Genomic DNA, 23,802 nt, shown 5'->3' with positions numbered 1-23,802 from the left:
TTTTTACTGTACCAGTAAGACTATACCAAAGGAGGCCACTATAATGAGAAGGTCTTGTTAAAGAGGTAATCACTAAGTAGGGTTTCACTGTATAACAAAACTATCAATTCTATACTGTATTACACATACACAGACATACATACTCCCACTAAATGCCCTACCTGTATATGTAACATGAGTTGCATTAAAATTATCATGTACATTGAAGTTGAAAACATTCTACTGTCAAATCTCTTTTGTCATTTACAAACACTAACACTCTCTTAACACTGGACTTGTTCTTTGCTTGTGGCAGGAAGTGTAGTTCAAGTGAAGCTCTCTCTTTACCAGGTACCTACATACCAATATGGAGTATGGCTGATGAGTGATTAACATCAGGGGGACACGCGCACGTATATATGTACTATGACATTATAAAAGTGCTACTACAAAGTATTTTATAAAAATGCACTTCTTGTTCGTGTTCACGATGATATATTAGGCATAAATGATTGTGTGTATGGTCGTTAAAGGATTACTGTAACTCATCATGGGAAGTCCGTGACTGCCATCCGTCATTACTACTATAAGTCTAGTGTCTCCGTAATGGAACTGTTTTTAGTTGCAAAACTCACATCATTGTAAACCTTTAATCCCCAGTGATCCCTGCTATCAGTATTTTCTACAGGATCCATTGGGCTCACATAAAATGTTTTGTGACGTAGCAAATTCTTTTACTAATACACGTGCGCGTGTCCTACCCATCTGGATTAACATCTAACTCACCTCTACAACTGGTGTAACCACTCTTAACACATCTGGTTTATCGGTGAAAATATGGAACTGTTTTGATGTTGGACTAGAATTAGTGATTGAAATGATCTAAATGACACAAAGATCATAATTATGAAATGCAAGGATTTACAGTGGAGTAAAAATATTCCTGCAATTAAAAACCCAATCTTACAGTGGTACAATAGCTGTACTACACAGTGGAACTTGCAATGGAAATAAGGACACTGGAAAAATTCACATACATATGTATTTTTAAAAGTGTCTTCATACACATAAATTGGTCTGATAAACCACAGTACTTTGCACAGTCTATTATACAGTATATATTATGATATTCTTGTATACCTTTACAATTGGTTTTTTATAAGAAGGTGGTAAATTAGTCTTTAACTTCTTAGTGATGGTCGGTTCCTTACATGTGCATGTCACTAGCCACACCTCCAATAAGGTATAGTCTACAGGATCTAACGACAAGAACACATGAGCTCTGCCAGTCACACGCAAGACATACCAATAGCAGAAACCATACAAGTGAACACCCCAGTAGTTCTTGGTCTCAATAACAGGTGGACATCTTGAGTACTAAAAGTGTCAGGATGAGTGATTGCTTTGGGAGACACCTGCAAGTATTTTTAAAAAAATTATATTCATAGTACACACGCAAAACAGTATAAATTGATTGGTAGCAGCAAGGCATCATTTCAATATTATTACAAACAAGTATTTATGGATGTATAGTATGTTATTGGTAGTAACCTGTAGTGCTTCGGGGTGGGAAGATGCAAGCCGAATACTTTGACAATTGTGTTGACTTTTCATATTCAACTTGGCGTAGTCTGTCTGTCCTTGCGTCCCTGTTATATTCACCCTGAGTCAGCAAAAAGCACAAAATTAGTAACAAGTGTACATACATACGTACATACATACGCTCATACATACATACATATATACATACATACATACACAACATAAAAGGCCTCAATAGCAATATCATATAGAGAAAACTATGCACATATCATTGTAGACACATTGGTACCTTCTATAGGTATATGAAGGACTATGTATTATGGGACCTCAACTAAGTGTCTGAGTCATGTGGGTACCCTTATTTTCAAGTGTCCATGTTAACAAGTTCAACTGTACATATATATATACATGATTGCATTTACCTGTGTACAGAATGCACCATGACCTTCCATACTGAAATGGGGTCCAAGTAGTACTGATCCCTATGAGGTACAATAGTGCATATTATAGGGTATCAATACTGTTACCTGTAGAAGGTGAGATAGTAGTCTAGTATTGCTGGGGTTGGCTCTAATGTAGTCCTCATTATGACAGACTGTGGAGAAGTCTTATTCACCTACATAACATAACAATTTTGCGAATTTGGTGAATGCTCTATTAGAGTCAGTGAATACAGTCATTATGGATTTGGTACTATACAGAGCATTTTCAAGACTACTTTTAAGCAGAAACACTTAGTACAGTGCTATATACATCATAGGGACTAATAAACTTCCTTTAATAATGAATCACATTATAGAAGTCACGTGTCGCCAGTAGCGGTGTGAATATAGTTTACAATTGTAGGGATTCCATTAGCTAGATAAACAGCCATCTAACCACTCAATACGTCAAAGCAAAAAAGTTATTGTAAGTGTATAACTGCTACTGATATGAGCACAATTATTTTGAGTTACTCTAATAAAGCAGTCACCCATTTTTAGATTTATTTTTGTTACAGCGCACAGCAATCCTTCAAAGAATAATTGCAGGCTTTGACATTTAGAGTATTACACCCCGTTCACACTATCCCGGGTTAGCCAGAGTGTTTTCAACTCGGGTTATTGAACTCGGGTTGGCACTTGTTCACACTACTGCATCTGACACGAGCTCGATAGTGCGAGCGCCGAATAATAATTAGCTAAGAGAAGCGCATGAGCTTTTGATTATTTAGGCGCTTAATAAAAAGACACTAGAATTGTAGCAAGGAAGTGTAGAACCAGCTGAAATAAGCCGTACAATGTTAGAGACACCATGTTTAAGCTAGTGGATGCTCCTTTCTCCAGGATTATTAACACGTCGTTCGAGCGTAATTGTCACAAAGTCTACTAGAACTACGGTACGTCATAGCCATTTTGAAGAACAGTTTTAGAACATAGAATATACTTGCTGTGTGGCCAACAGAAACAAGTTATATTGTTAACCTGACTTGGCCAGCTCGGAATACGTTCAGACTGTATGCTATCCTGAGTCAACTCAGGGCCAACCCGTGCCAGCCCACCTCTCCTTGTCGTGCCATGCTGGACCCAGTTCGGCACGGCTCGATTGATTCACACTCCAGTTTGTTTCAAGCCGTGCCGTGCTCTACCCGGGTTAGAGGGTAGTGTGAACGGGGTGTTATTAGTAGTACCAAGTGGGCTAATGAATTCATTGCAACTATGAATCTTGTTTAAGATAATAGTGGCGACATAGTCCAGACTAAATGACACTTATAACCATATGAATATAATTTGCACTTGTATGGATTTCATTAGCTAGATAAGCTACTGGTTGATCAATAAAGCTGTCTGTACACATCAATTAGCTCTCAGTACAACTATTTGTGATTTATGACAAAACAATTTTAAAACTCTCTAATAGAGCAGTCTTTCATTTTTAAGTATTAAATAGTTGGTAATGTAGTGTATAAATAGGAGTTGTAGTAATGTAATACCATTGAATGTAGTTAACACATTTATGTCAGGAGATACATCACCAGTTGTAAGGTAAACTGTATACTTCAAACGCTACAAATTCTATGAAACATGAAAACAGCAGGCAGACAGATAAAACTCCTTATTGCACACTCAAACTCATACATACGTACGTACATACACACTTACTTGTGGTAACATCTCACAAGTTACTTGTCCTCCACTACATGCTACACATACAGGTTTAGCCTGTTGATCTACAAGGAGAGAAGATGTACAGTATACAAGTAGGTATATTCCAGACACCAGACCAAACAGGACCATAGGCTAGTGTCCTCATTATTGGGGTGTCCACATTTGATGGCATTTATTTCATTGAAAAATATGTACTACCAGTCCAGGTGAATGCACACTTGTCTATCTAGTGCTGCACCGATATGAGACTTTGCCGATATTCCGATACCCGATGCTGGATAACATTTTCAAACCGATAAACGTAGCCAATCTAATATAACACAGCAAGTCTATCTTGTAGCAATTTTTATTAGAAACTTGATTGTGAAGGATCAATTTAGAGCAGCAGCATTGCTAAAAAACAGCTGATAGCACACTGAATCAATAATAACAACATTATAATACAGGAAAATGCAACTCAATACATTTGTAAACATCATTTGGTGCACATGAGCATGCATTTCTAAATAAATACATATATGCTTTTTTCATCATGGATACCGATATACAAAAAACACAGCCGATATATGGTTTTACTGATAACCAATCTGATTAATGGTGCAACACTGAACATAATACAAACTTTCAAGCAATAAAAGACAAATAGCTGGTACACATACTACAGAGTATTAAGTATACTAACCAGTTGAGGAGGTGGTTATGAAGAGCTTCTTATTCATTGGGGCATGGTCAGAATGGAACACATGCAGGAAGTGATCCACAGATGGTGGATGATGTGTAACAGTGACCATCAGTAGTGACATTAACTGACCACCTGATGTGATGAATGTGACCTGTGGAGTGTATGTGTGTATGTATGTGATAGAGATTTTCAATCAGGAATGTATGTATGAAAGATTCCAATATAAACTTGCTGATTTTTCATGAGGATCAAGCATTCACAGTACTTACAAAAACTGCATGTGAATGTAAAAACAGTAAAAATCCTAAAATTGCTGAATTGCTAGCCAAGCTTTAATTCTTGAATAAATAATACATTTCAATATTGCAGTAACACATGAGAGTACCTTTATGTCTTCAGAACTGCCCAGCGGCTGAAAGAACACAAAGCAACTAAATTATATTGCATGGACATGTTCATAGTATGCATAGAACACACATAAGATTAAGAATTTAAATGTGTAGGCATGCAGAACTAATGTAGGCACATGATAAAATACTGTACACACACACATACACACACACCATACATGTACGTACACCGGTACACTCACCACAGGTGGGATTTCCAAACAACAATACTTGAATGGTACCTGTACCACTTCCATTGGGTTCATGTGTATTGTGGGGGAGGATGAGTGTTGTTGTGTAGTGAATAAGTCTCTGTGGATAACTGTGGAGAGTATGTGTATAATACAGTATGAGTGAAGTGTTGGTGAACCCCTTCTATTATTGACATCTTGGGAACATGTTGTAGTACCTTTATTAGTGGGTGGGTCTAAATGTACATAGAATCAGGATCATGTGAACAAATGTTCTACGTACATAATTACCAAGGTGTTAACATTATTGGTTGTACAATGGTACTGTACTAGAGGGGTATCACTGTACTGAATAGTGTAATGGAGTTGTTACCTGTGTCACTATTGTGTATGTCCTTTAGTTGTCTCCATTCATGAGCATCAGTGACCACCCTGGTGGAGAATTGAAATGATACAACTATAATGAGTGTACAAGCAACAGTAAGCAAACAAAAAAGCCTTTACAGAGGGATGCCATTTTCATGGTCACACCAAATCAATACAATATTACCATCCACACACTAATCAGTTGTGTAATTTATTTATTTATTATTTATTAATGCTTTTCAGTGCAAAAATGTACAGAGGTGTGCATGTATTACAATAACAAATAATTGATTTGATAACGCTCTGATGGCACACTGGCATCCTGTGTCAGTGCCCAAAATTAAAAGTAATTATAATAATTCTATTTACATAAGAATTACAGTGAGTAACCTATTAAACTATAAGTTACTAATATAGCTGCAGGTGATCAAAGTTCATGACGGGTTGACTGTTGACACAACTACCACAAGGACAAAGGTAATCGAATTTATTTGGGCCATCGGAACTGAAGTGTGATAAAATGATTCCAGAAAAGTTTTTGATACACATTTTATTTCCACAGGTTTGCACCAGATTTCCATTAAATTTTCACATTGTACATTTTAACATAAATTGTACGCAGTAATCCACTCAAATGCACCGTACTACATTATACCAACACATGGGAATTTGATGCACTCACTTCAAGCTGGGATGATTCCACTCTATAACCATGGTAACTACTGTGTCAAAAGGGTTGGCTATTTTATGCTCAAAGAATGTGGTCTGGATCACATGAGCTGTGATGTGTACATGTGAAGTTATCGCCTTGTTGAGGGTGTGGCTGATTTCTGTGGGCTGGACTTTTAACCTGTAACCATGGTAACAATATGATGAGGTCATGAGCTGACTACTTACCGGAAGGTATGAATAGTTTGAAGATTATCGTCCAACAAATTATCAAACTAGCAAAAATAGAATATACAACTTTACCATTTTTATGAGTAATGTATGAACAGGTACTTCAAACGTGTTTGTGAGTGAGTGTATGTGAGTATGTGTATACATTCTACTTACGTACCTGCAATTCACTGCTTCTCTGGCTGGCACGGAATTTACGCACTGCCTCCATTCTAGCCAGCTTCCTACAAACATACGTAGATGTACCAATTTTAGTGTATTACATTTTAGAATGATTTTTATATCTCTCTCTATATATAGTGTAGGTAGGGACATCAATATAAGCCACAGTACAAAAACAATAGTCCATAATAGAGAGGACATGAATTTTTTTAAAAACAAACCAAGTACAACTTAACTCTATTACTTTAAAAGGCATGAATACCTACTGTTAGCATGTATTACACACACAGAGTATTGCTATTAGTTCTGCAGGGGTACCTTTCGTGAGAAAGATTCTCTTTGTCTTCCATGTTGGTAGTAGTACCCTGTCTGTTATTCTTTAGTAGTGACAACACTTCAGGGTGTTCCTCTGTTAACTTCCTTACCCTAACACTGGAGGCTAAAGAAGAACATTTAAAACATGTGATCTACAGAACACATATATTACACATAGTAGAAAACTGGTGCAATCTCAATTCCAATAAGGTACTAAGAGTAAAGATCATACATCTATATACAGAAAACCTCACACTCCATAACAGAACTACACAATATGTTATAATGAAACTACTCTCCTAAGGTTTCCATATTGCAGAACTCACTTCTTTGCTTCTTATGGGGACCACGAGGCAGCAACTGTAAACTACCAGTAAAAGGTGCTGACGGAGTACGCACAAGTTGAGGCGAGTACAGTATTGTGTGTATGGTGTTAGTTACATACCAGTTGAAATGTTAGCCATCCTCACATAGAGTTGTCCTATACACTTGTGACTGGTCTCCTGTACACAACGCTCCTTCTGGTCTACGTGCTGGATAAACAGATAGTCACTTTCAATGTACTCTAATAGAGCAGTCAGGTGAGATTGAGCAGGCAAAATACAACAGTAATAATGTTAATGCATCAATATGCTACTATATAACAATGTACTTAATGGGCTGGCTACAGTGCTTCAGTTTAGAGTAATAACAGTTACTGTACACTTCAAGGCCTGTAAAGTGTACTCCATACTACATATCACATTCCCATACCACGGTGATATCAGTAGAGTCATTGTGATCATAATCAGTAGCTAATATATCCACACCAAGTGTGCTCTGTACCCCATCACTGTGTGACTGTCTGAGTAAGTACTATGAAGAAAAGATATGTGACAAGTTACGTACACTACAACCTGCTGGGTTCAATCACTCACATTGCAACACACATTGAATATAATATGATACACGTTACACTTATAGATTATTCATCCATATCATGAAATAATTGTTACATTCCTAGTAATCCAAACAATGTTAGTAGATTCTTACATATACATTTCATTGACAGGTCATATGTATTTAATACAATTTTATATTCTGTAATTCACGGAAAAAAACTTACTGGGAATGTACATAAAAATGTTTTCATCATGGTTCTTGTTGTTTCATCATGCATATATCATTTACATGTGAATATTTCAAATGTTCTATATCTTACACACAATATCACTATACAGTATATACAGTACAGGTGATGTTACCCTTAGTGGTAGCAGTGCTGATCCTAGTAAACACAGAGAGTCACCATCCCACAGGTCCACTGGTAGGTAGTGATGATAAAGGTGATGGATGAGATGACAATAACCAGACTGGTCCCCATACAACTCCTCATTGACTGAGTACTGTAACTACAACAAAGTAGGGAGTGGGAAGTTACATGTGGTATAATTGAACAATCCATATCACACACACACAACACACACAACACACACACACATACACACCACAGCTCCAGGAGTTGTAGATTTGTTGCCTCCAGTGGTCACTACCAAAATGTCACCACTTAAAGGATATGGATGACTAGAGGAATGCCGCTGTAGGGATAGCCGGTGGGTGGAGCTGGGAGCTTGTTGGTAGAACTGTGTACTGATCATAAGATGAGTAGGTAGTGTATCTGCAGCGTGGTGACCACTATTGGATGGTAACCTGTAATATAAACATCAAAAGGATGCTAGTATCATGGACATCAGCTTGGTTAGGTTCTTGATATGTTCTATATATGTAAGCTATAAGTTCAGGATATCTGTATGGAATTTACTGCAGAGATAGATCTATAGATGCTATTGAATTTGATTTCAGTTGGTCTAATACTACTGAATTAATTGAAACCAGTAGAGCTTTAAGGACTAAGTATTCTCCAGGGCAACAATTGCTCCTTAAGGATAGTATATACTTTGAAGGGATAATGGTGCTAAGCTATATATTCCTATTTGATAACGTTCTCCCTCAATTGACAAACTGCTTCCTTATTTGCTCCATTACAGCTATTGGCTAGCAAAGGGTTAACAATTATAGTAAGATGGTACGGAATATGGAATTATGATAGGATGATAAGGAGTGTGGAATCATCTGTGCTACAGTACAAACATACACATACATACAGGGAGAGTGCCAGGAACTGGAACACAATCTTGCTGTCTCTCAATGGCTCCAGTAGTTCTTTACTAAGACTAATGGCAGTATAGTTATCACTATGATCAGCCAGTGTCCTCCCTTCAAACAGTGAGGGGTAGCCAACACTGTTTAGGACTGCAGTTATCGGCTTGGAGATCTTCCCCCTAACAGAAATTCACAACCAATATGTAGTACATGACACCTTAGAAAGCACAGTGGACTAAGCTATGTACAAATGTACTGTACTTTCATTGTAAGTCTAGTGCATTTTAATTTGGAAAAAAATTTTTTTTTTTTGTAAATTTGCATCTACACATAGAATGAACTTCGTATTAACAAAATCTGTAATATTGATCTAAAGGTGGCATAGACAATAACGTTTAAACAGCAAGATCAAATCATAGAGTCCTTTGACTCTCTATCTACTATTTGCTCCATACAACTACTCTATATATAGCATACAAACCTCAGCTCACCATTACAATCCATGTCTCACTTACAAGACTAAAATACAGACACTGCTATATCATGTCCTTTTAAAATCCATGTATGTACTAACTAAGGAATAAGTACGTAGCTTATGGTGTAAAACATTATACACTGCTTATAAGCAAGCTCCATTGTAAGGTATACACAGCAGTGTAGATATATGAACATGTCAGTACATACAACAAGGTGTGCCAATATACATACCTTCCTCCAGGATGAGTCCCAATGATACGGTCAGTAATACTAATGGTATCATTATTAGTGAGGTGTGGTGGGCGTTGTGATCCTGTAGTGACTAATGTAGGGTTGGGCTGGGGCTATAACAGTGTACATGTGATAATGGTTAGTAGTGATTGTTATACTACCTCTACTGGAAGTGTCTGAGTACCATACTCCATTGTCCTGTGTATGAGAGAAGACTGTGTATTAAAGAACTGTGTACATGTGCATATGTGTGTGTGTGCGTGCGTGTGTGTGAACACCAATCAATATTGTTACTCACTTCACATGTGACTTGTGTAATGGGGTATCACGTCTACTATCTCCATCCACTTCCTATTAAAACATATATACATGTGGAGTGATCACAAAATGTTATGTATTCCCACTTGTAAACAAGTAAACATGCAACCGAAATGGGCATTGTCAACTATTGCACATATGTACATACACTACACAATATGTACACATACTTCATCAGATGGTGGAGGGGTCAAGTTGACAGAGGAGGCAGGTAGGGAGGCTGGTGTAGTTGTGGCTGTGATGGTGGGGTGGTGTTGTGGTGTTACCAACTATAACATCATATTATGATGACATGTTGTTATGTGATTGTGTTGACTGTACCTTGTGGTCTGTGTAGAACCTGAAGGATACCTTGCCAAGATCTCTTAGGCCAGTCTGAGGAGAATGGCATATGTGTAGCCATATATGTATGTATATGTAGTAAAACTTCATTGACACAACAGCATCTCACAGACAAACAGACACACTCTCACACCCACTACACAGTCAGAGACAGGGGGCCACACCATTAACAAGTGATATGGTATCAGGTCTGTAACACGAACATCAGCAGCACACACGCTAGAACACAAAGACACATACACGCACATACGTACGTACGTACGTACACACACACGCACACACACACAACAAACACATACACACAAACACACCCGATAACAAGTATTCCAAGCAGAAGCAGGCACAATGGGAGGCTTATAGCCTGGTCCAGCCTTGAGGGTTAGTACCACATTAGCTAGTCCACTAGACTGCCACTGATTATAACACTTGTCAAATAACTGCCACACTGCCCAGCCTATCACCACAACAGTACTACCAACAGCCTGTGATGATAATGGACAATAACACAGTAACACTTGTCTTCTATACTGTATGTGTGCAATGTGCATGAAATCATTACTAGGTACGTGTCTCCGCGGAGCCACAGATACACATATATTCACCTCAGCACTTCCCCAGTTCACCAGATACTCCAGTTCCATTATGATCACATAGTGAGGATTATCCACTAATTCTGTTAGCTCCAGTGAACCTCTCAAAACTAGCATTTGACGGTTAACACTGCTGCTCATGTGCCGACTAGCCTGGAGGAAATCCCGTTCCAAGTAGAGCAGATGTGGTGGGTGAACATAACACCATCCATTGTGTACTCCAATCTAGGGTAAGATTTCAACAATACACAGAATTCTCAAAGTTCTTTTGAAAAATACTTACCAATGAAATGACTATAAACTGTATGTAAATTGCTATTATATGTCTGTGCCATGCATTGGGTGTGAGTTAGTTAGTTACAAGAGACATGAAAGGCATAGATAAGGAAAGTTTTAAGTTACTTCTATGCCTACAGCACATACACACACCTAATTCTCTATCTACGAAAACATACTTAATGGATGGGTCTGTACGCACCTTTAATCTTCTTTCCTTAATCATCAGATTGTTGATTGGCAATTCTACACCCTATAAAAACAGAACATATATCAACCCATTGTTATACATGTGTTATACATGTGATATATTCCCTACATTAGCTGACAGATCTTCATACAGACACTGTAGTAGCTGCACTTCATACTCCTCCACTGATGGTAGTAGCGGTATTGATAACTGTAGTGAATGATATGATCACATGATAAGCACACAAATAGTTTGGGCATAACATAGCTTATGAAAGATTAACATACAAACAGTTCAAGGCTGCAAAAATGCTGCATAATTATGTAAACCGAAAGGACCAAAAAAGGTATGCATAAAAATACATAAAGGTTCAACTTCATTTCTATGCTATGATGGTTACACTTACTTTGTCTAGTGAAGCAGTCAAGGTCTTGGATAGTTTTGGTTTACTGAGAATATCTAAAATACACACAATACCATAGTGTAATAGGTCACATCAACATACCATCTTGAGTACTAGAGTCTATCACTCCAGGTATGACATCATCAGTTGTCATGACAACATACGCATGGAATAAATGTACAACCTTCTGTAGGGGTGGGTGTGGCTCAACAATGATGGATAGTATACACCCTGGAATGGTGCTGAATGATTGGCTACCAGCTGTAGGGACTGTGTAGACATCTGAATATTATTATTCCCCATTGTATGTGTGGTGTGTACCATTGAAGGGATCTGATAGGGCGAACAACACTCTGGGACTTCCCTCATATAATGGTAACCTGTTGATAACAAGAGCACACAGTACATGATGTAACAACCTAACTGATAAAGTGTACTGGACGTACATCTATGGTGTAACAGGCAGAAGCTGGTGCTATGTAAGCCTACGTTATGGTTGTATAACCACATTATTATTACTAACATGTGACCAAATTAAAGTCTTATACACACGCACAGTGTAGTAGTACCTGACAATATCTCTGTTATAAGTGGATGACTTGGATGACTCAAATACTTTAAAATAGCTCCAGCCTAGTGACCTCTGCTCTTCTTCATTCACTAAAAATGCACATAATTATGTGACCATCTCAGCAAAAACCCGTCTAGTTCACACAACTTCCGAATTTCTTTTTATTTTCTCAGCATTATCTGCATTGTTCAAGGAATGGTTCACCAAAGTTTCAGTCGATTATGGTGAGTAGTTTTGGAATTACAGTGCTAGACAGTAGAGAGAGCAAGGAAATTGATTTGTATAGTGACTATACTAAAAATAAACTACGGGCATCTACATTCGCAGCCATAACTTCCGTTTGGATTAGTCTACAGAGTTCAGATTTGGCTTAGAATGTTCATCATGGATTGGCAGTAGGGCTGAGCGATACTGCCATTTTAGTATTACGATCGATACTAAAGCCACTATTCACGATACTGAATAGTTCACGATACTTACAAATAAGTCAATCATAGCTGGTGCCACATAATGTATTGCTCAGCATTCCTGCAGGAAGTCCTTATAGGTGATAGCAAACTAGCCACTATCATCCTTGTTTACAGTAACAGTTATTGTAACACATGCTTTGAGGTTGTTATGGTGTTCACACCTCTCTGCAGGGGAAACCAGATGGGTGGACTTTATCATTTACAAGGATTCTTAGCCAACTACTGCATAACAAATGGATTTTTAATGACAGTAATGTACAGGCATGGTATCACGATAGCTAATAACAAAATATCGCGATATCGATATTTTCAAAATATCGCGATATATCGCTAAAACGGTAGTATTGCTCATCCCTAATTGGCAGATCAACCAAGGTATAGTTTTAGCCCTGCAGTCACTTGTGAATAGGTGTATGAAGGCGGTGTTACTGAAAAAACGGCTACGGTTTTGTTTACATCTACCGCATTGTTAACAAATGTACGTGACACGCAAACCATCGGGGCTACAGATATGAAACAAAGATTTTCAATCTCCCCATGAGTAGGCAAATAAGATGGTGTATAAGACTTTCTTTCCTGAGTAATGGCTCAATTAAAACTTGCATAATTATTTTTGTAATATGCGTAAATTCACCTTTTTTAAATATTTTTTTTCTTTCTCAAAACGCATGCTTGTGCGAATAGACAGGTTTTCGCTGAGACAGTCACATATATACAACTGATACTGTGCACACTAAAACACTCTAAGTAGGTTAAGGGCCACTGTCACTATTGCTGAATAGATAGTATGTATAATACTTGAGTGCTTGCACCCAAGGAAACCCTTCACTTCAAAATTACATACGTACATGTAACACGAGATGGAATGGGATATCACTCTGAACAACTACATACATTGATGTACCATACCTGATGCTACTAACTCAACAATCAACACATGTAGTTCTCCTTTGTGTTCCGAGTAGAAATATGCACACTGTGAAATATACAACCAATGACCACAAGGCCTACACATTTACAAAACACACACATACCGCATAGTAAAAAACTTTAGTGGTAAAAAGGTTTGGCGAAAACCCACTACTGCAAACTTGACGAAAAAAACTTTGGCAAATGAGGTCCACGTGAATTTTTTTTAGCTACTACGTACTGTACCACCCGAATACAACATTGCTACACGCAAGTACAAGCAATTACACAACTTTCCAATTAAGGGGCGTAGCAGCCATTTCAACTGCGAGTCTTTATCCCTCGCATTGAGGGATGACGACTCATGATGAAAACAGCTACTATACCCCTTAATTAGCAAGCCTTTTAATTGCTTGCATTTTCGCGTAGCAATGTTGGCATTTGAGTGGTAGCTACCATACAAGTGTAAGCATTGTTCGCTGGTTCTTGTAATGTCGAGAGCAATGATTGGATTTTCATGGACTCTTGGGGGACAATGGACCTTGCGACAATTGAAGGGAAGGCTTGGAAATACCTGTCATGATACTTCAATACCCATCCTTTCAACATAGCTAATCTGCTCATGTGATTGCTAAAAATAATTGGCACATAAACTTTGGCGATTGTAATGCTATTCGCCAAAGTTTTTACTATACAGTATAGCATACAAATTCTACAAAGCATCATCACAATTTTTATTATACCAGCCCTTAAATCAAAGTGCGTGGCTACAAATTGTAGCTTTAAACTAGGATTTGTACCTATATGTTTAAACAAGTTCGCAGGCTTGCTGTGCGACAACAGTAATGTAACACAGGTACACACCTCTCTGATGCTACACTGCACTACTCCAGCCTGTAGACTAGCCACTAGAGGGATCGGTGCAGTGGGTGCCATCCTGCCCACAAACTGCTTACTAGCCACATTAACAATACAACACTGTAGGTAGTAGGATGATGTGGGGGCTGCATCCTAGAGGAGAATGGAGTATGCTATTTGTTTAACGCGTGTAAACAATGCTGTGCTTTATATAGAAAAACTACCTTAACCAAGTATAAAAATACCTGTAGTTTTCTTGTTAGCAAGTTTTTATAACCCTCGAGGTTTTCGTACGTTAGTTTGAAGTATTTCGTAGAGGACATAATTAGCGCCTTGCCACTCTGGTACCCTCACTGTTACCATGGATACTAGGCGATAGTGGTTTCCAAGAGTTGACGTACTGAGCAGATTGTGTCGAGGATTGTGTAAAGGAGATAAGGTTTGTAGTTTGCGTAAGAATGAGTACTTCACGAAGTCCAGCGAAGTTTAAGACTCCACCGAAAAGAAACTACTTTGACGTATTTCTGGAGATTCCTTTTGACGGCGCTAAGATTCAGCTACCTGGTATTTTCCACAAGTTAAAAGTGCACGAGCTGAAATGCAGGATAGAACACGAGGTGGGGTTATTGCCAGAGATGTACTACCTCACATACCTGGATGATGCAGCCCTTGATGACATGACTTCAATGGCGGACAATGATGTTGTAGCTAACGCTACTTTAACAGTCAAACCTTGGAGGCTGTGGGCTGCTTTACTTAAAGAAACTTATAAAGGAAACATTTTAAAATGTTTACATGTGGTGCAGGCCTTCGAGGGAGAATTCTATGACAAGAGACACTTTGCATGGGTCGCTCTGTACATTGCATCCCATAGAGGTCACTTTAGGCTGGTAGCTGAATTGATAAAGAAATGTCCTCTTGGGATCAATGCAAGAAGTCCTACTGGCTGGACTGTATTACATGCCGCAGCACGTAAGGGCCACTGGGCAGTATTGTGTATCTTACTAGATCAAGGGTGTGATATTCAAATCAAGGATCAAAATGGACGAACACCTTTTGACATTGCTCGATTGTATGGCAAAAAGAAATGTGAACAGAGCTTAAACTTTTGTGAATGGAACTACCAAAAGTATAAGATTGATACAGAAAGGAAAACTGAATATGATGCCCACAAAGCTAGGGACGTAGCATGTAGGAGGACTCACATGTCATTTGACTCTTCTCTAAGGACATGGATGCATGGTCCCCAGTCACAGCTGTACATGGCACAGTTACCCAATAGCATCAACGTAACTGAGGTACGTAGATTTGACAAAGACAAACAGAGAGCATTGTTAGAAAAACTTGCTAGGAAGACCCCAGAGGATCATTCTTTGACAGCATCTATTGCATCCTCATCTCCACAATTCATGCCACGTCGTGGTGCTGTAGAATATTATTCTAGTGACTCAGACAGTGATGATAGTGATGATCGTATATATTTTGATTATGGTTGGTTTGATCCTATCAGAGCTCAGGAGTTTATTCCACCTACTCATGATATCTTGAGATATTCTAATCCATCATCATCTCGTCTGAGGCCTAGATCAGTTGCTAATCCGACTGGATATGCGGAAAAGTTGCACTTCCCTTCTCCAACTCCTATTGCTACTGTTAAATCTGTGGATGGGTGAGTGTCCTTCATTGTACTACTAGTGTAGTGTATGAATATTTACATATACATGGACATGGTAGCACTAAAAGTACTGCATGAGAATTGTATGTTAGTGCAGTAGTGTGTACAGGTTAGACTTATTGTCATCTGTGCCTGGTAAATCTCTACCAAACAATTCACTTATTTGAATACTGTATCATTACTTGAGTTCATGGAAACTCTAGTCTACTGTATTGATGTCAGTATTCTGATTCCCTGTACTTAGAGACTTCAGCCCTCTCAAGAGTCCCTGTGTAATATAGTTAGACACTTGTAATACGTGTCTTTGAGGATTAAAAAACCATAGGTGACAACAAGAGTTCATAATATCAAACAGTACGGTAGCACTGTTTAAGTAGGGTTTGCATCAAAAGTGACGCGTGCCACCAAAAATACTGCCTTTAAAAACCAGCTTAGAAACTTCTTACGTGACAAAAATCACCTTTACGGAATAATATTAGTCCATCTAACATCAAATGTAGCGTTAAAAAGAAGAAAACACTTACTGGCAGCCGGATATAGAATTTTAAAAAATTGTCAAAACTCGAAATTTCGTCTCACTCACTGACCACAGTCGCAAGCCTAGAGCTCAAACGAAGCAGTGCACAGTCACCATTTTACACCACAACAACAAACTCACCAGTGGGATGTGCCTTTTGGGTTTCCGACGAGTGTACGCCCTGTGCGCCTTGTCTTTTCTTTTATCTTCAGTCAGGCTGCTTGTCTTCTTCTTCATCCAACAAAACCATACCAAGGCATTAATTTTCCATATCAACACTTTCTTTAAGCAGCATAATAGACACCACAAAATTATTTAAGGCACTTAGACTACGCTACTGTACGGTCACCGACTTTACGGAGGTATCAGTACTCCACAATAGGTAACAAAGTCACGCCCATTCTTTATTCTACGTATTATCGATCTATCGATTGAGACCACGATGATCACGCCCCTTTTACGCTAGCTGTATTTGTGACCACACACCCTCAAGTTGGTAGGCTGATTCGAGATACTCTAGTCTAATAATCGATCAAAACCACAATGACCACACCCCTTTTGGGGGCAAGCACATCTTTGCAGGCTGACTAGAGATACTCTAGTACGGCAGTCACCCTAATAAAACAGTCACGTGTTTATAGCTAGCTGTATGCTTTAACAAAAAAACCAAACAAACTAGTATATTAAAAATTATAAATTTAAAAATGAAGTAGGGTTTCAAGCTATAAAAAGTAGTGAAACAAGAGATGAACAATGGTAGCTATTACAGCATAGCTCAGTGTTAAATCCCTACTTTGGCATGGTATAACAATTATTTTGTGTTCAATTCCAAAGTAGGGATTTCCCACTGAGCTATGCTGTAATAGCTACCATTGTTCATCTCTTGTTTCACTACTTTTTATATCTTAAAACCTACTTCATTTTTAAATTTATAATTTTTAATATACTAGTATGTATATACTCATCTCGTATACTCCTGTAGAAGGGTGTATCGTGAAGTTATGACATAACGCTTCCAAATTCTTCCATTTCTCTTTGTATAATTATTGATGTCATTAATTGAACATAATATCGATTGAACGCATGCCTAACAACGTTGCTAGCAACTGAACTAACTCTAGCTTTCAGCATTTCTCACCAAAACTACAAGCGTGTCTCCATGGGTTTAGATTAGACAATTGCGTAGGCATTTCTTGCCAGGCCATTCACGAATAAGTCTATCCTGAGCGTTGCGAGTGTGGAATGGCACTAACGATTCTAGCACTTTTATGGCTGCTCGTGCATCACAAACCACAACATCTTGTCGTTACATCATAACTTCATGATACACCCTTCTACTGGGGTACATGAGAGTAGGACACTCTCCTCAGTGAATATATTATGAACTCTTGGTGACAGTAATTACCTCAGCTGCACCTTGGTATTTATTGATATCACCTCAGGTTATTTTAATTCTCCATATTACAAGTGTCTATGTGTTTAGACAATGGCATGCAAGCAGTGAGTTAGTATAGCATAAGAGTTCCTATCAAACAAAAAGGATATTTCAGTGAAGTGAGTGAGCCCTTTCCTGAAAAGGTTTGAGAGGTAACGACAAACCATAGAGTGTGATACACAGTTTGTAAATTTGATGAATTTGGATTTGAGGCTTCAGAGTATGTGAGAATGGCAGCGATTATCTATAGTAACAAAGGAGCAGACAGCCAAAGTTTCAGCTTTTTGTGATGAATAGCCTTGGAGTTATAGCGATAGACAGTTGGAACAGGAATAAATTTGATTTGTACAGCAACAAAATTACCAGCACTTATATAATTGATCATAGCTCACGACTGAAACAAGCTATGAAGATAGCGTTAGACTCAGCATGTTCACCATGAACTGGCAAATAGATCAACATGTAGTGTTTTCCTTGTATGTCTCTGTGCAGACAAAGAAGGCCATTCCAATATTGAAATGATGACGGTAGACTTTATTTCTACCACATTGTAAATAAGCACCCATAACTTACGTGCCAGATTTTCTTATTTCCCATGAAAAGGAGAATCTGATGTATATAGGTTTTATTGATTTGAGCTTCAATGCTATTAAAACATGCATAATTTTTTTATGTAGCATGCACCCTTATTTTTACCCACTATATTTCAATGCATTTTTATTGAAATAAATTTTTGCTATACCAGCCAGTTTTCGCTCAGCGGGTCACATACTTATTGTGCAGTAGAGCTTACATATATTGACACTTAAAAGTGGATATGTGTATAATCCAGACATTGGTAGTCTTTTAGTATTCAGTACACCTTAATTATCAGTGGTACTGAAAACTGAATTCCAACTAGCCTCCATTGTATACATTGATGTAGTACAACATAATGTTGACATGGTCTAGTTTGGGTGATCTACAATATAACTAAATGTGATCTGATTTGTGTAGTGGAGTGAAGAAAACTGTGAGTTTTCAGGAGTGGCTGGAGGTGAAACTAAAACAAGAGGAGAAGCTTACGAAGGAGAAAAAGACATCACAGTTGTTGTTACAAGCTCAGCAACTTGAGGCTGCAGTGAAGAAGAAGGAAAGATCAGGACAAGCTTATGATAAATGGTTAAGGACAAAAAACATACCTCACACTGTGTCATTTTAAATAGCTATATAGTATACATAATTTCCAGTATGTGTTATTAAGCACCTCATAAATTACTGTATACAGTAGGACCTTGATTATCCGAACTTCGGTCATCCGAACCCTCGATTATCCAAACAGCAGTGGTGATTGTTCTATTAGGATATTTTGTCAACAGATGTATGTTCTATTAGAGTAGTTCATCAGAGCTCTGTATATAAATCAATGGGCTTCATTTATCTGAACACTTTTGTGATTCAGCTGGCACACAGGTATTCGGATAATGGAGGTCCTACCATATACGTTTTTCTAAATTTTTGTGAATGCTCACATCCCATCATTTCCCATTTTCACGAATGGCACACTACCTACAGTTATTGAATGTCCTGGTTTATTATGTTTTCAACCTTTTTAAGAACTATCATACTCATGAAATTAGTGAAAATTATGTCCCTTAAAAAAAAACCTTGTATACAGTATCATCTTGGGAGTGATCTGGTGATACCGCTAAAGGGTGTGGTGGATCATCGAGAGGTGGCAAGGTGTGCTGGTAAAAAATTCATGAACACTACTGCATTAGTGAACCACACAGATGGCACTTTTTCCCTTGGACACAGTCCTCACCAATAGCCATGTTAGTGTTATTTTTCCTTCCATGTTATGTATTTTGTTTTTATTCATAAGGTCAATACAGGAGATGACAAGGCCTATAGGGGTAACACCTACACAGATAACAGCACAGTACACAAGTAATAATTATTAAGAAAAATTCTATTATATTCATTTTACAAAGACAAATTATAAAATACACTGCGGCATAGATTGATCTAGCTACATACAAAATACTAAACTTGAACAGAGAAAACTATAGCTAGCTATATTAGTCACCTAAAAGAGATAGGACTGTTCGAGAGATATGATAGTGAGTGAGAGATCTAGCTGGAGCAGTGGAGAAGGTAAATATTTGCTAAAAGGTTGGGATACAGTATGATGCTGATGGAGTACGGTTGGTATTTCTGTCAGGATGGCTAGAGCACCTCTTCACAACAATCCTCAAAGGATTTGGACCATTTGAAGGAAGAGAGCAAATCTGTTACCACTGGTCACCACTATTTTGTATTTTCTCCAATACAAGTGTTTTTCAGAGCATGGGGATTCCATGCATACATAATCATATTACAAGTACCCTGTGTTTTGAGGGAGAATGGCAGGTGTACATACCTTAGTCATGTTAGCAGAAGCATGTGGTATATGATTGTACCATGATAGCTTAGTGTTTGCAGCACCGCCTAAGTATGTGATAAATGCATGGTTATTGAAGATGGCTTACTTGTGAATATTCACCATGTGGAGCACCAAGTAACGATCTAAGTCATGTTGAAAGATAGTAGATGTGTGCCTTTGGTCTGTGGATACCCCATACAGTAATGACACACCCATTTAATTTGTTTTGTATTGTGGTTTTTCAATGTAAACTTCAGAGTCGTAGAACTACTACACAAGACCAGTCACCGCATACACATGTTTATATTGCATAATGTGTAAGAATTATATTATTGATGTCAGATTGGTACCATTATCACCCTATCTATGTATAGGCCTGAATCAAATATGCTCAAAAGTTTGCCCTAAATGCTTTCAGGAATTTTCCAAAATTTTCAGCTACTATGTTCTTCAGTGTTCCCATTATGCTTGTATTGTGCTCCTAGGTGAGCAACATTGGTTACAATTATCTTGAAACATTTTTTGATTAGTGAATGCTCTATTAGAGTATTTCACTACAGAGTTACTGTTCTATTAGAGAGTATCTACAGAGTTCTCTACTGCAGTTTCAGCTTCCACTGACTGCTCTATTAGGGAGTGTAAGCAGTGGAAACAAGGCATACTATCTTGAAACATTGAAGGGGTGGGGGTTCACGGATTGGCTGCTATCTGTACTTCAAAATTTACAGCTCGACTGAAATGACATTGTTTGAATAAAAGATCCTGAAAAGTGAAATTTCCTTCTTCTTGAAATTTTGGATGGTGGCAATCCATGAAAATTTTACCCTTGAAATCAATCCTCAAGACAGTAAGTTACAGGTTTTTGCAATTCAATTCGTCGCTGTTGCAATTGAATCCGTCGCTTTTGCAGTTAAATTCGTCCGTAACAAGAATGGCAGCTGGAGCAAACACGAAAACATGATGTAGCAGCTGCTACAAGAACTTGTTCAAGTACAACGGTAGTAAACAACTCTTTATAAGGCAATAATTCTTCCTCTACAGCCTATCCAGCAACATTCCAAACTCTACTATGCCATTCGCGATGGGTGTGGTCACTCGCGAGCAAGTTAATTAACTTGTCAGACAGCTATCAACTTCGCGTACTACCAGCTCCAATTACCTTCTAGTGTCTCAAGTGTAACTCTCCAAGGCATAAATAGTTCATCTCTTAATGAACGGGTTGGTTTCTTGAAGCCGTTTTGTTTATGACGAATTGTAATGCAAACGCGACGAATTCTATTGCAAAACCGACTAATTCAACTGCAAAACCGACGAATTCAATTGCAAAACCGACGAATTCAATTGCAAACGGGACGAATTCAATTGCAATACCGACGAATTCAATTGCAAACAGGACGAATTCAATTGCAAACAGGACGAATTCAATTGCAAACAGGACGAATTCAATCGCAAAGGCGACGAATTCAATTGCAAAAACCTGTAACAACATTAGGCTTATAAGGGTATTCCTTATTTTGTGTCATTCTCATTTGTGCATCCCCATATCATCAAGGGGGATTCACTTTACAATCACTATTCCAACTCACAAAGTTAAAATGAGGAAGTAGTCATTAAGCCATGGCATGAGTTCTGTGTAAGAATTTTGACTGCAGTTGTTTTCTATTGGAAATGCAGTACTGTTAAGTATATGTATAGGAACTGAATGCTACAATCAGCTGCATAAATAGAAAAAGCCAGCGCCATAATTTGCTATATTTTCGTATTAAAAATTTTGTACAAGTATTTGCATACAAAAATTATTTTACAGCGAAAAAGAAAGCAAATTATGGTAGTATAGATTTTGTAGATCATTGTGACTGGTTTTAGTTGGTTATAGGGAAGATTTTTAGCATTTTTGCAAAGTACAGAGTACACTAGGTGGGAGGAGGTAAATTCACCTGTATGCTTTTTAAAAATGATGGTTGTAGCAGCACCATGTAAAGAAATAATTCAGTACTATAGTGTTTGGTTAAAACATTAACTGTGTGGGAAGCTGGTCATAGGTTGCAGTAGAAGTCTGAATGAGTGTGTAGGCAATTACAATTGCAAGTATAGTGTACAGAAGGCTCCAAGTAATCAACATTCCTGTATCCATTGTGACAAAGTATTGTGGAGACTGGGTAATCACAGCCGGCGAGTTTTGTATCTTGTAAGTGCAGATAGCAAAAGGGATAACATTCCAATATGTCTGGTGCTCCAGCAATCTTCATCCTTGGTCAAAATAAGCCTTGATTAATGACTAAAAATCGAATTTACCAATTCTAGCATATTGCTGTAAATTTCCTCTGACTTTGTTATTCTACAAGTATCAATGGTGGTATACACTGAAGTGTGCATGTTCTTTGACCAGTTATATTTCTAGCTTGAGTTTTGACTTTTACTTTGGCTGAGGATGATGATCGGAGGAGACATTAGGAATACAGGGTATATTGGAGTGCCACCCAGGGCACTTGGAGCTCTGTGTCTATTTGTCCGACAGCTGGACACATCTTTTTTCACAATTTGTCTAGCACTTTCTGTTTAGCATGTGTGTTGGTGTATTGTGTACCTGCCATCCCCTGCACTCTGTCAGTTATCTTCACTGTCTGAGGTGAGGTCTGAGTCACTGTTAAAATGTCACCAAGTTGTCTGTTGGAGACTCACTGATTGTACTAAAAGATTGTATTCTGGATGTTCAGCATGCTATGTTGCTGGTTGGCAGTGAAAATTCTAGACCTGACCTACAGGGCAGGCCAAGTAGAGAACAGCATGACTATTGTTGTATGGCTGTAATATACAGTAGAATTTTAGGTGGTCTGGGGGTGCAACCCCCAGGTACGTATTTTTGCAATATGAAGGCTTGAAAACAACCTAAAATGTATGCTAAAAACATGAAAAATAACAATACCAATCTATACTGCAACTATTCCCCAAGATTTGAAGTTATTCTTCAGCACATGCCCCCTCCCCCCCCCCCCCCCCCCCCCTTAGAATCGCCTATGCAGGTTTGCCAACAACTGCTAAGACTAAGATAGTGGATAGCTAAATTGTAAGGTATGATTCTTGATCATTGCACCTATCAATGTATTGCCCCCCCCCATAAGACTTAAGTGGGGCTTTACTGGGAGCAATGATCCTCCAGAGTGGAGCTCATTTAATGCTCAATTTTTCCTACCATATGCATGACTTATATACATCGAATCTTGTTCTGCAACTGCATGACGCTCAGTTATGTAGGGGATTTGACACACTAAAATTAATCACCCTATTATGGGGTATTTGATGTCAAATCCTCACCATAGC

At 38.2% G+C, this 23,802-nt stretch overlaps 2 protein-coding genes across 3 annotated transcripts; one reads left to right on the top strand and one right to left on the bottom strand.

Annotated features, from left to right (window-relative positions):
- Window positions 1-170: 170 nt before the first annotated feature.
- On the bottom strand, window positions 171-14,835 carry LOC136262725 (nephrocystin-4-like). 2 transcript variants are annotated; one of them, XM_066057102.1, is made up of 38 exons: window positions 14,696-14,835; window positions 14,457-14,603; window positions 13,593-13,659; window positions 12,212-12,302; window positions 11,964-12,022; window positions 11,745-11,912; window positions 11,646-11,698; window positions 11,369-11,449; window positions 11,252-11,302; window positions 10,786-10,998; window positions 10,495-10,665; window positions 10,163-10,216; window positions 10,012-10,110; window positions 9,822-9,874; window positions 9,685-9,721; window positions 9,524-9,636; window positions 8,818-8,994; window positions 8,161-8,362; window positions 7,918-8,064; window positions 7,427-7,528; window positions 7,119-7,206; window positions 7,000-7,056; window positions 6,677-6,797; window positions 6,357-6,420; window positions 6,194-6,240; window positions 5,979-6,146; window positions 5,304-5,362; window positions 4,943-5,061; window positions 4,736-4,762; window positions 4,351-4,501; window positions 3,663-3,730; window positions 2,049-2,137; window positions 1,944-2,003; window positions 1,531-1,642; window positions 1,286-1,394; window positions 1,120-1,238; window positions 766-861; window positions 171-334 (listed from the first exon to the last, which is right to left on the bottom strand). In XM_066057102.1, exons 1-38 carry the CDS (start codon window positions 14,771-14,773, stop codon window positions 194-196), a joined length of 3,858 nt encoding a protein of 1,285 aa, XP_065913174.1. In that variant the 5' UTR covers window positions 14,774-14,835; the 3' UTR covers window positions 171-193. The 2 variants fall into 2 exon arrangements, with proteins under 2 accessions (XP_065913174.1, XP_065913175.1); XM_066057103.1 differs by having other exon boundaries at window positions 766-838.
- Window positions 14,748-19,346, top strand: LOC136262726 (protein phosphatase 1 regulatory subunit 12A-like). The gene is made up of 2 exons (XM_066057104.1): window positions 14,748-16,119; window positions 19,074-19,346. The coding sequence occupies exons 1-2, from the start codon at window positions 14,909-14,911 to the stop codon at window positions 19,276-19,278; spliced, it is 1,416 nt and encodes a 471-aa protein (XP_065913176.1). The 5' UTR covers window positions 14,748-14,908; the 3' UTR covers window positions 19,279-19,346.
- The last annotated feature ends 4,456 nt before the right edge of the window (window positions 19,347-23,802 follow it).

This window comes from Dysidea avara, chromosome 8 (genome assembly GCF_963678975.1).
Source record: "Dysidea avara chromosome 8, odDysAvar1.4, whole genome shotgun sequence".
NCBI lineage: Eukaryota > Metazoa > Porifera > Demospongiae > Dictyoceratida > Dysideidae > Dysidea > Dysidea avara.
This window is presented reverse-complemented; position numbering and strand designations above follow the sequence as displayed.

Coding starts and splice junctions, on each gene's coding strand:
- LOC136262725 (XM_066057102.1), bottom strand. CDS start 14,773: ATGTCCTCTACGAAATACTTCAAACTAACGTACGAAAACCTCGAGGGT. Junction 10,666..10,785: donor TGAACTGGGGAAGTGCTGAG/GTGAATATATGT, acceptor TTATCATCACAG/GCTGTTGGTAGTACTGTTGT. Junction 7,529..7,917: donor CAGCACTGCTACCACTAAGG/GTAACATCACCT, acceptor TTTTCTTCATAG/TACTTACTCAGACAGTCACA.
- LOC136262726 (XM_066057104.1), top strand. CDS start 14,909: ATGAGTACTTCACGAAGTCCAGCGAAGTTTAAGACTCCACCGAAAAGA. Junction 16,120..19,073: donor ACTGTTAAATCTGTGGATGG/GTGAGTGTCCTT, acceptor TGATTTGTGTAG/TGGAGTGAAGAAAACTGTGA.